Source organism: Lathyrus oleraceus, chromosome 7 (genome assembly GCF_024323335.1).
Source record: "Lathyrus oleraceus cultivar Zhongwan6 chromosome 7, CAAS_Psat_ZW6_1.0, whole genome shotgun sequence".
NCBI classification, from domain to species: domain Eukaryota; kingdom Viridiplantae; phylum Streptophyta; class Magnoliopsida; order Fabales; family Fabaceae; genus Lathyrus; species Lathyrus oleraceus.
Window position 1 is genome coordinate 198,583,663 of NC_066585.1, and position 13,268 is coordinate 198,596,930.

At 35.4% G+C, this 13,268-nt stretch overlaps 2 protein-coding genes across 2 annotated transcripts; one reads left to right on the forward strand and one right to left on the reverse strand.

Annotated features, from left to right (window-relative positions):
* Positions 1–1,102: 1,102 nt before the first annotated feature.
* Positions 1,103–1,948, reverse strand: LOC127102901 (uncharacterized). Its single transcript, XM_051040222.1, has 3 exons — positions 1,925–1,948; positions 1,549–1,697; positions 1,103–1,355 (listed from the first exon to the last, which is right to left on the reverse strand). The coding sequence occupies exons 1-3, from the start codon at positions 1,946–1,948 to the stop codon at positions 1,103–1,105; spliced, it is 426 nt and encodes a 141-aa protein (XP_050896179.1).
* An 8,308-nt stretch (positions 1,949–10,256) lies between these two features.
* Positions 10,257–12,341, forward strand: LOC127101308 (polyubiquitin-like). Its single transcript, XM_051038683.1, has 2 exons — positions 10,257–10,501; positions 10,995–12,341. Exon 2 carries the CDS (start codon positions 10,995–10,997, stop codon positions 12,138–12,140), a length of 1,146 nt encoding a protein of 381 aa, XP_050894640.1. The 5' UTR covers positions 10,257–10,501; the 3' UTR covers positions 12,141–12,341.
* Positions 12,342–13,268: the final 927 nt, after the last annotated feature.

Consider the following 13,268-nt stretch of genomic DNA (forward strand, 5'->3'; position numbering starts at 1 on the left):
AATAACGGTCCTTTGAGGAGGAGGAGTTGCAGGTGTTGGAGACGACTAGCTCTGAGCAGCTAGCACTGACTCCATCATGGCAGTCAGGCGGGCGATCTCGTCCTTCAGCTCTCTATTCTCTTGCTCAAGATGTTCCATGATTCTCAGATGATTGGCGCGAGTGTTATATCGATGAGTCAGCTTGGCTGAAGCACAAAAGAAACACCAATGAGACATCTGGCGAAAGAGAAACCTGCTTATGCAAATGATGCATGGAATGCAATGCTTGTTTATTTATTTTCATTTTTCAAGGAACTTACTATATCATTTGCAAATATATATATATATATATATATATATATATATATATATATATATATATATATATATATATATATATATATATATATATATATATATATATATATATATATTATATATATATATATATATATATATATATATATATATATATATATATATAACAACAATTGCAACAATTTGATATGACCAAAAATCTCTTTTTATTTATATAATTAGAAGGATTACACTAAGTACAATTTCAGAAACCAAATAAAAATTCAAGAGAAAAGGAGACTAGTCATCCTAAGGATCCCTAACAACAATATCAGAAGGTCTGGCTGTAGGTGCGTACTTCCTTCGAATGCGTCGAATCTCGGTCTCAAAAGAAGCCTTCATTTGAGTCTTCTCGAGGACAAGCTGATCAATAATCTTCTTCCAAGCGACGGAAGGCTGAGGCCTGCTAGAGGAAGATGAAACCTCCGACTCTCTCTGTCTCTTTGTCACTCGGTCTTCAAGTAGCTCGATAAGTGCATCTTTTTCCTTAGACTCCAACTGCAACTCTTCATGCTTCTTGCTTAAAGCACGAAAACGCTCTTCCCACATATCTTTCTCTTGCTTCATCCTTTTCATGCTTCTTGCTTAAATCACGGAAACGCTCTTCATGCTTCTTGCTTAAAGCACGAAAACGCTCTTCCTCAAGATGTTTGAATTGTTCACGACCATCACCTTGAACCAATTCTATTGCTTTTTTCTTGGCTCTATAAGCTTGATCCTTTGACAAATTCACCTCCATTTCTCAACTATTTCTGCAATCAACCCTTTAGTTTTCATTTTTTGAGTGTGTCTTAGAGTATACAGAAATCAACCCTTCAACATTTTCTTCTTCATTTGCTTCTTCAACATTTGCTTCATAAATATTTGTTTCTTCAACATTTGCTTCTTCAACATTTACATCTTCAACATTTTCTTCCTCAACATTTGCATCCTCACCATTAACATCCTCAAAAATAACATCTTCAATATTAACTTCTTCAACTTTGTGTTCAACATAAACGTCAATGACTTTAAATCCTCTAACATCTTATATGAACCTTCTACAAATGTTTGAATTGTTCACGACCATCACCTTGAATCAATTATATTGCTTTTTTCTTGGCTTTATAAGCTTGACCCTTTGACAACTTCACCTTCATTTATCAATTGCTTATGCAATCAACCCTTTAGTTTTAATTTCAAGAGTGTGTCTTGGAGTATACATAAATCAACCCTTCAACATTTTCTTCTTCATTTGCTTCTTCAACATTTGTTTCTTCAACATTTGCTTCTTCAACATTTGCTTCTTCAACACTTACATCTTCAACATTTTCTTCCTTAACATTTTCTTCCTCAACATTTGCATATTCACCATTAACATCCTAAAAAATAACATCTCAAATACTAACTTCTTCAAATTTGTGTTCAACATACATGTCAATGAATTTAAATCCTCTAACATCTTATATGAACCTTAACACATATTGGTCATTATTCAAAGGCCGAATTCCGCAAGAAAAAGAAACGTTATGGTTCTAATACCATAAACACTTTATATTACAATATCCCCCACCTTAATCAGTTTTTAAGTTTTCATATAGGACATTACGTTCACATCCCAATCCCAATTCATTTTAGAAAACAATCGCATCAACACACCACTTCACTGGATGATGTACTAAATATCCCCTATGGTGGACTCTAAGTTTGAAAAATTGGGTATCAAATGGCCTACAACAAAACATAAACATAACCAAATAAGGGATCATAACATTAACAAATCAATGACCAAATACATAAACACAAATGGGACAACAACATAACAAATGTTCAAACTTGAAAGGAAAAAACGTTCCTGGGTCCATAAACATAAACATTGGAAAAACATGATCCTATGTCCACAAACATAAACAAATTACAAACATTAAAAAATCTCTAAACACCTATTCAATGGGGTTGAGACCACAACGAAACAAAATAACTTAACTACGCAACATAGTATAAACGAGAAATAGTAAGCAAAACCAGGAATGACATTTCAGAATGAGCGGTGGAGATAAGTGATGGAGGCAACAACCCTAAGAAAAACCAGGACAACAACATACATACCTCGAAACGTAAGTTGGGTTTAACATTTCAGAATGAGCGGTGGAGATGAGTAACCAAGAAACCAGGAATGAGTAGACTGGCAATGACGATTATAGAATGTGGATTTAGGGTTCATCTTCGTGTTTTGCACTATGAGAGAAGAAGAGAATGGATTTCATAATGTCTTGATTGTTTTACTTATTCTTCTTTTTAATTAGTTGATTTTTTAAAATAGAAGAGATAATTGAATTAATATTAAATTTACTGAAATAATTTAATTTTAAATGGACAAATATGACATGGAAATATATTTGGGAAAATAGAAAATGAAAAGTCATGAGTAATAGCGACACATCATTAAGAGAGGGGGGGGGGGGGGGGGGGGGGGGGATAAATTCCAACACAAAACTTTAAAAATGGACCAAAATCGTGATTTTTAAAATTGGGGAAATCAAAATCCAAAAAAAGGAATAATAGGGGGACCAAAGTTGCAACTAAGCCTATTATTTTTAATGGTATAAATTTCTTAAATTTTATGATCATTTTAATATTCTTTTAGAATTAGTAGTACTTTTGTCCCCTATCATTTAAGTGAGTTCTGACTTATTCACCATAAAAAAAATTACGAGATTATAACTTTAAACTATAAATCCCTTGTCGTTTTAATTTTTTTCATTATACTCATCTAATCTCTGTATGTGACGTCCTAATTGGGTAATATTTATCTTCAGAGCCGGTCCTGACTTTTTAGAGGCCCATGACAAATAGTAAAAATGGACCCCTAATAAAAACGTATTTTTATAAAAAAGAAAAACTTTGTATTCATCAAATAAAAATATGTTATTTCACTCACTTCTTTACCAAATCCTTGTATTCCTCAGTGCCAACATTAGCTATAACTACTTCCTCCTCCAATTCGAATACAACAAAAACTTTTCATAAATCTAAATAAATAGTATAAACAGTATTAGGATCAACCTTGATATAAACTTTTTCACAAGTGAAAATTACCAAATTAAGATTATAAGCTAGTTATGGTAGAAGTTTTTGACAAGAGAATATTCTTACATAAGCAAGAGCCTTGCAATGACCACACCTAGAAAAGTATAACAAGGAGGATTTAACCTACAACCTTTACCACCATGTTTAAAAATCAATCTCCTACCTCTCAACCAATGACAAACTCCTGTTTATTTTTCATTTTATAATTTATTTAATAGATTATTAAGTGTTGAATTATAATTCCTTGTGTCGAAGCATGTTGCTCGATAGAGTAAGGAAGTGTCGAACCACCTAGTGTATTGAGTTGTGTTAGTGTATCAAAATGTAGAAGCATGTCGCTTTACACAGGATTTCGACTTATGCCTATTTTAGTAGTGTTAGCTATTTTTGGCTTTTATAATTTTGGGTTTTGGCTTGAGGTCAAAGTTAACCTAAATCTATAAATAGAGGGAGTAACCCTTATTTTTGTAATGAAGTGAATAGAGTATTCATAACATTGTATTCACGGTATTTTGCAGTTGCAAAGTGAATAAGAAGTTTTCCACAGTTTGTGGGCAGAGAGAAACTCTGCAGAATTATATTACTCTTCTCCTTCATCGTTCTTTACTTTCTTTTTTTCTCCACTGTTATTCTCTTTTCATTGCTATTATGTGGGTAATAACAATCATGTTCATCAATATTGATTGAAATTCTCCATAGGTTTTGGGGGATTTCCAACATTTGGTATCAAGAGCCCCGGTTTAATTGATTCGTAGGAAGAAAATCACCATGGCAATAAATCATTCAAACGAACATTTTCTAGCAAATCTTCCAATTCTCAAGAACAACAATTATGAGAATTTGTGCAAGCAGATAAAGGTTGTATTTTGTTATTAAGATCTTTGGGATCTTGTGAAGGAAGGAGTAGCAACGCTTGCAGAAGTCGCAGCGGATCAAGAAAAGGATGCACATAAAGAATTGAAGAAGAAAGATTATAAAGCTCTCTTTATGATCCATCAATGTGTTGATGCAAATGACTTTGAAAAGGTTAGTGCTGTAGAGTCAGCGAAAGAAGCATGGGAAATTCTGGAGAAACCGTTTGGAGGCGCGGAGAAGGTGAAAGAGGTGAGGTTACAAACCCACAAAAGAACGTATGAATTGCTTCAGATGGAAGACAACGAAAGCATAACTGACTTCTTTACCAAGTTTACGAAACTGGTGAATCAAATGAAGGTATGTGGAGAAGTGTTGACATCAAGATCTGTTGTTGGAAAGATCTTGAGGTCGTTGGCTCCAAAGTTCGACCACGTGGTAGTAGCAAAAAAAGAGTCGGAAGATTTGTCAAAACTGACAAAGGAAGAGCTTCAAGGGACGCTTGAATCTCATGAACAAAGAATGGCTGAAAGAGCTGTAGGAAAGTCGAAGAGTGATATGGCTTTGCAGGCTCAATCAACAAAAGAAAGAAAAGGCAAAGGAAGTTGGAATGACAATAAAGGCAGAGGAGGCTACAATAATTCGACTGGTCGAAATCAGCAAGAAAGAAACTGGTCGAATTAGAGAAAACCCTGGAACCAAGGCAACCAAAGAGGTGGTGTTGCAGGTAGAGAAAGAGGTGGTGGTCAAAAGCCATACAAGAGTCACATTCGGTATTACAATTGTCAAAGGTATAGTCACTATTCTAGTGATTGTCCAGAAAAATAGAAGAACCAAGAAACTTATGCAAAGCTGGCGAAACATGAATAAGAAGAGACGTTGTTGATGATTACAACAAGAGATGAAGAGAGATTCAAGGATTAGTGGTACTTGGATTCATGATGCTCATCACACATGTCTGGAAGAAAAGATTGGTTTGTCAACATTAAACCCTTAATGAAGAACATGGTGAAATTTGAAAGTGACAACACTCTAGCAGCTGAAGGTGTTAGTGATGTTCTGATTATGAGGAAAGATGGCAAGAGGTAAGTAATTTCAAATGTGTTGTACATACCAGGCATGAAGAGTAATTTGCTCAGCATAAGATAGTTAGTCGAAAAGAACTACAAGGTGTCGATCAAAGACAAGATGATGAGAGTTCTCGACTCAAATGGAAGATTGATCTTAAAGGTTCCAATGTCTCAGAATAGAACCTTCAAGATTGAAATAAATGTGATAGAGCATAAGTGCCTTGCAATAGCATCCAACAGAGATGAATGGATATCGCATTACAGACTTGGCCATGTTAATTTCAAAGACATCAGAGATTTGAAGAGAAGAAATATGGTTTCAGGATTACCAGAAATCGACATTCCAAACAAAGTGTGTAAAGAATGTGTGCAGGCAAAGCAGTATAAGAATAACTTCAATAAGGATGCAAGAAGAAGGTCGAAGGCAATTCTTGAAGTCATATACTTTGGTGTATGTGGTCCTCTCCAGGTGGATTCGATTGGAGGTAACAAATACTTTGTTACATTCATAGATGATTTCAGTTGAAAACTGTGGTTTTACCTGATCAAGAAGAAAAGTAAAGTGATCGAGGTATTTGCCAAGTTTAAATCTATGGTCGAAAGACAGAGCGGTCGAAAGATCAAGATTTTGAGGACTAATGATGGTGGAGCATATGTGTTGAAAGACTTCGGCGTATTATGTGTGAAAGAAGGGATTGTGGATGAGGTGGTTCCACCTACACTCCACAGCAGAATGGAGTCGCAAAAAGGAAGAATAGAACCATCATGAATATACTTAGAAGTATGTTGAAAGGCAAGCATCTACCCAAAGAATTATGGGGAGAAGCTGTGTCGACTGCGACATATATCCTGAACAGATGTCCAACGAAGAAGCTAAAAGGAATCACGCCAGAAGAATGTTGGTCTGGTCTCAAGCCTAGCTTGAGTCATCTGAGGGTGTTTGGATCTATAGCATATAGACATGTGCCAGATCAGTTGAGAAGAAAACTTGATGACAAGTCGAGTCAGATGATCCTGATAGGATATCATTCGACAGGAGGATACAAATTGTTCGACCTAGTGAATAAGCAAGTAGTGACCAGTAGGGACGTGATCATATATGAGCTTAAGAAGTGGGATTGGACTGAGAATGTCAAGAAAGATTCAGTGAGAATCTTTTATGATGAACCAATTAGTGAAGTCGAAAGAGAAGTTCGACAGGAAGAAGTCGGAGGTGAAGCAAGCCCAAGCAGACCTCAGAGAACAAGACACATGCCTACAAGATTGCAAGAATATGTGATTACATCAGATGATGTGGTCAACGAAGAAGGTGAGCAGGTACGTTATGCTTTCTACGCATATGTCAAACTTGTCAATGGAGTTGATGCATTGAAAGATTCGAAGTGAATGAAAGCAATGGACGAAGAGCTGAAGTCAATCAAAGTCAACAACACTTGGTCACTTGTCGAATTTCCCTAAGACAAGAAGGCAATCAATGTGAAATGGGTATACAAGGTGAAGTTGAATCCTATAGGAGAAGTGACTCGACACAAGGTGAGACTTGTGGCGAAAGAATTTCTTCAGAAAGAAGGAATCGACTTTGATGAAGTTTTTGCACCTGTTGCTAGGATTGAAATAATTAGGTTGGTTGTTGGTCGAGCAAACATGAAAAACTGGCAGATGTGTCAGATGGACGTGAAATATGCATTCCTTAATGGCCCCTTAGAAGGAGAAGTTTATGTTGCACAACCAGCTGGGTTTGTGAAACATGGCGAAGAAAGAAAAGTGTACATGTTGTATAAAGCCCTGTACAGACTTAAACAAGCTCCAAGAGCTTGGAACAAAAAGATAGATGGCTTTATAAGGGATAAGGAATTTGTGAAGTGCAAATATGAACATGGAGTATATGTAAGAAGAAGCAAGAATGAATTGCTTATACTATGCCTCTATGTCGATGACCTGTTGATAACAGGTAGTTGCAAGAAGGAGATCGAAGACTTCAAAGGTGATCTCAACAAGGAATTCGAAATGTCAGATCTGGGTGATATTTCATATTTCATTGGCATTGAATTCTACAAGAGTGGTAGAGGTTTGATGATGCACCAAAGAAGGTATGCAGGCGAAATACTCAAGAGATTTGAGATGCAAGATTGCAACCCAACTTCAACTCCAGCTGGGCCCAAATTACAACTATCAAAAGATTCAGATGAAGATGATGTCGACCTAACCCAATACATAAGACTTATTGGGTCACTTCAATACCTTTGTCACACAAGGCCTGACTTAGCATACGTTGTAGGTATGGTGAGTAGGTTCATGCAAAAGCCAAAAGTATCACATCTAGCAGTGGCAAAGGGGATACTAAGGTATCTGAAAGGAACTCTCGACTATGGCATTTTGTTTCCTGCAGCTGATGAAGGAAAAGAATGCAAATTAGTGGAATACACCGACTCAAGTTGGTGTAGTGATGCTGAGGATCGAAAATCCATAGCTGGCTATATGTTTATGCTAGGTGGTGCACCAATTGCTTGGAGTCCGAGAAAAGAGCCAGTAGTGGCATTATCGTCGTGCGAAGTAGAATACATAACTACTTCTATTTGTGCATGTCAAGCAACGTGGATGGTGAATCTGGTCGAAGAGATGACAACGAAGAGTCATGGAACAATTACCATGAGGATCGACAACATGTCAGCTATCAATCTGGCGAAGAATCCGATAGCACATGGTCGAAGCAAGCAGATCAAAATTAGGTTCCATCATCTTCAAGAGCAGATAGCAGATGGAAAGATGAATGTGGAACACTGCAGAACTGAGAATCAGATTGCAGACATCATGATGAAAGAAGTGCAGGTCGAAGTGTTCAGAAGACTAAGAGCTATGATGAATATAGATAGCTTAGACACAATGAATTAGGTGGTGTGTTGAATTATAATTCCTTATGTCGAAGCATGTTGCTCGACAGAGTAAGGAAGTGTCGAACCACCTAGTGTGTTGAGTTATATTAGTGTGTCGAAGTGTCGAAGCATGTTGCTTCACACAGTATTTCGACTTATGCCTATTTTAGTAGTGTTAGCTATTTTAGGCTTTTATAGTTTTGGGTTTTAGCTTGAGGTCCAAGTTAACCTAAATCTATAAATAGAGGGAGTAACCCTTATTTTTGTAATGAAGTGAATAGAGTATTCATAACATTGTATTCACAGTATTTTGCAGTTGCAAAGTGAATAAGAAGTTTTCCACAGTTTGTGGGCAGAGAGAAACTCTGCAGAATTATATTACTTTTCTCCTTCATCGTTCTTTACTTTCTTTCTTTGTCCATTGTTATTCTCTTTGCATTGCTATTGTGTGGGTAATAACAATCGTGTTCATCAAGATTGATTGAAATTCTCCATAGATTTTGGGGGATTTCCAACATCAAGTATATATTTCGCTTTTTTTAAAACAAAATGAGACCCCCTTAATTTGGAGGCTCTGAACTAAGGATTGTTTTTCCTTTGCTCAGGACCGACCCTGTTTATCTTTTTTGTTGCCACATGGATAATATTATTTTGTCAGTTAGTATTTTATTCTCAGATATTGAATCTTGGACCAGAGATTTACACCCATGTTGCTCAACTAACACACATTAGCTGAACAATCTTCAATAACATTTTATTTGTTATTATATTTGAAAACATATTTTTTTGATATAAGAGAATTGTCGATCGTCTGAACATCATCACCATAATCTCCATCATTGCTTTTGCAATCTCTAGAATTTCATCTCATTGATTATGTATTCTTCTCTCCCTCTTGCAAAAATTGTTGAAGATTACATTTCTTTGGTGATTTCAATATTTGAAAGAGCAGTAGAAAAACATCCTTTATAGACAATTTAAACTTATGGAGAGCGACAATCCTTCCACCAAAATAACATTTGTAGTCAGCTGATTTTGTTGGATTAAATGTTTCTTGTTCCGATTTTAACTTGAGCTTTTTTGGGTGGTGGTTTTTTCCCTTTTTCCGGTGCATCTTTTAAACGACGGTGGTTCCATCACTATCGTAGTTTCGCCGACGGAAGCTCCTTCTCGATGGTAAGCCACAATTGTAAGTTTCTGTTTCTGGTGCAGATTGGTATCCTGAACTTTTAATTCTCTATTTGACTTCAGATTTGTTGAGTTCTGCAGGTTTTAAGATTTAAGGTTTGCCTCATCTACGCTGACATTAACTTATTATCCGTATCAGTGATTGATGTCAGTTGATATATTCGTATCATTTTATTTGATGTTGGATTGTTTGGCTCGAAAGAGTCGTATTGCTTGCTGGATTTTTCTACAGAGGTTATTGGTTCGTGAACTAAACAATGTTGGAGGTTGGTTCATTCACCATGTTAAAAAGTGAATTCTCGTACAAAGCTCTTTCTTTTGTTATTTGATTTCACGTCCGTAAGCGGGTTAGCTGAGTAATGTTGATCGTTTGTATGCTTTTGTTTTAGTTTATTTAAAAATATCACTTTTGTTGTATTTAATCTAAATATATACTTTTTTGGATTGATTTCGTGATTTCAACTTGTGTGGATTATGTTCCCTAGTATTTTGTATTTTTTGTTTTCTTTTTATTTATTTGGTCTATTTAAAAAAATTGAAAAGATATCCAAACTTATTTATTACTCCCTTGATCACAACTTATAAGTCATTTTGTCAAAAATATTTAATCCAAATTATAAATTATTTTACATTTCAATAGGATATTAATGATATTTTTTTCAAACATATCTTCTATCTTCTATCATTTATTATTACTTTTTCTTCGAATTCTATAAATTTCTCTTTCTTTCATTCTAATAAATAAAGAATAATAAGATACAAAACTAAAAGAAAAAGAAAACTTTGATTAGAAGAAATCTCTAGAGACGGTGGAAGACAAACTAGGCCAACAGATTCTAGACGTGGTTGGAAGGGGATGTATGTTATTATCTACTCCATGACAAGTCATCAGTTGCCGAATATGACTTTGATACCAAACGTTGCCGACCTCATATTTTATCCTCGTGTCATATTTTAATTGGTAGAATTGCCGTTGCTGAAACCTCCATCGTTGTTTTTCTTCTATAAAACCAAATCCGGCAAAGCCATTTTTTCATATTCATATTCCAAACAAACAGGTTCTATTGTTATATAGAAAAGAGATTCATACCTAGCACACAACATCGTTTCAAGGTATCTATCATCTACTTCTCTTCTCAACTTTGAATTTGATATAGGTTTTTAGACATGGATTATTAGGGTTTTGCGTTATCTTTTTTATTGATAATTCGATCTGTACAATTTGTTTTCCATGTGATGCAAAGTTATTCTGAGTTGAACCCTTTATTTGATTTATTATATATCCATGTTAAAAATTTCCTGATTTATTCAACTTTTTGGTCATCAAATACGATTTTCAAATTGATCATAAAGTGTGCATACAAATTGTCAGATCTGGATCATGTATTGTATGATTCTAAAGTTTCCTTTAACTAGATTAGTCCGTGGATATTTAATCCATTGATTCATTGATTTGATTGGATACTTTTTATAAAATTGTAATATTGTATCCAATTTATTGATTGTTTAGTAAGTTTAGTTGATCTTGTGTTTCAGTTCTCTATAACACCTCTTCATGGTAATTGGTTGTTGATTTATTTCTTTTTGTTTGTTTTGGATAATTTAGATGCAAATCTTCGTTAAGACCCTCACTGGCAAGACCATTACTCTCGAAGTTGAGAGTTCAGATACCATAGACAATGTTAAGGCCAAGATTCAAGACAAGGAAGGGATCCCTCCAGACCAGCAGCGTCTCATTTTTGCTGGCAAGCAGCTGGAGGATGGGCGTACCCTTGCTGATTACAACATACAGAAGGAATCAACTCTCCATTTGGTGCTTCGTCTCCGCGGCGGGATGCAAATCTTTGTGAAGACTCTCACTGGAAAGACCATTACCCTTGAGGTGGAGAGCTCTGATACCATTGACAATGTCAAAGCCAAGATTCAGGATAAAGAGGGCATTCCACCTGACCAACAGAGGCTCATCTTTGCTGGCAAACAACTTGAGGATGGCAGAACTTTAGCTGACTACAACATCCAGAAAGAATCCACCCTTCATCTGGTGCTCCGTCTCCGTGGTGGTATGCAAATCTTTGTCAAGACCCTCACAGGAAAGACCATCACCCTGGAGGTGGAGAGTTCGGACACCATAGACAATGTGAAGGCCAAGATACAGGACAAAGAGGGTATTCCACCAGATCAGCAAAGGTTGATTTTTGCTGGTAAGCAGCTCGAAGATGGAAGAACTCTGGCTGATTACAACATCCAGAAAGAGTCCACTCTTCATCTTGTTTTGAGACTTCGGGGTGGTATGCAGATTTTTGTGAAGACCCTTACTGGCAAGACAATTACTTTGGAGGTAGAGAGCTCAGACACAATTGACAATGTCAAGGCTAAGATACAGGATAAGGAGGGTATTCCCCCAGATCAGCAAAGGTTGATTTTTGCTGGGAAACAACTCGAAGATGGACGAACCTTGGCTGATTACAATATCCAGAAGGAATCCACCCTTCATCTTGTCCTTCGTTTGAGGGGAGGTATGCAGATCTTTGTGAAAACTTTGACAGGAAAGACCATTACTTTGGAGGTAGAAAGTTCAGACACGATTGATAACGTGAAGGCAAAAATTCAGGATAAGGAGGGAATCCCACCAGATCAGCAGAGGTTGATATTTGCTGGGAAGCAATTGGAGGATGGAAGGACTCTTTCTGACTACAACATTCAGAAGGAGTCTACTCTTCACCTTGTTTTGCGCCTTCGTGGTGGATTTTAAGTATTTGGAGATTGCGTAGTAGTCTTTTTAATGTTTGGAAACCCTTGCAGGTCTTTGGGTTTTGAGTTTCAGAATTTGTTATTGCATAGGTCTTGATAGTGGTATTCGTATAATTCTGCTATCATAATTAACTTTATGAACATGAACTGTTTGTTATCGTTTGAGTGATAAAATGCAAATATTATTGTACCTTCGATGTCATTACTGTTTCCCTTGCATATGTAATAACAACAAATTATGGAATATAAGGCTTAGGTGAAGAATCAAAATGGTTACATAAAGAATATGCAGATGACATATCTTGTGAAGAAGCAAGCTAGAAGCACCACCTTACTACACGGTGTGTGTGTGAGAAAACAATAAGGTGTGCGAGGAAAAAATAGTGTAAGGAAAAAAAGGGTGTGGAAATAATAACGTTCATTCAGTTCGTCATAGATGTAAAAAATTAATAATTGATATTTTGGGAAGGGGGAGTGAAGTCTCATTTCGTTAAACATTTTAGTGAGACAAATAATCTTAAATCATTTAAAATTTATTTGTGTAAAATTAAATTATTTTTTAAATGTTATTTAAATTAAATTTAAATTCATTCTCAATTATAATTGTATTAAGATTTCAAGCATATTTCTAAGATTGTAATATTATATTATTCAACATGGATAATGATAAATAAAAAAGTAACATGAGATGAGAGAACAAGACATAAAATATAGTTCAATATTTAGAGCAACTTTCTTGCTTCTTAAGAAATAAGGATTTAGGGAAGAGAAGATAAAATTGATAGGAATTAAATTGAGGATTATATTAAATTATGATTGGTTGTTCTTAGAAATGTATTACATCATATAGGATTGTGCAACTAACGGAGTAATTAATTTCTACTTAGTAACCATATACATAATTTCTATAGTAACCATATACATAATTTCTAGTTTTTAGTTAGTAACCATATAATGAGTTACTATGTAATCATATATGGGACTAGGGACTAGTGACAATTATATGTGTAATTAGTAGTAACCATGTATAGAATTAGTACTAATTGCATATGTAATTAGTTGTAATCATATGAAATTTTTTAGATTAAAATTTTTGTTAGTAATCAATTCTTCGGTAAGCACATCTTCA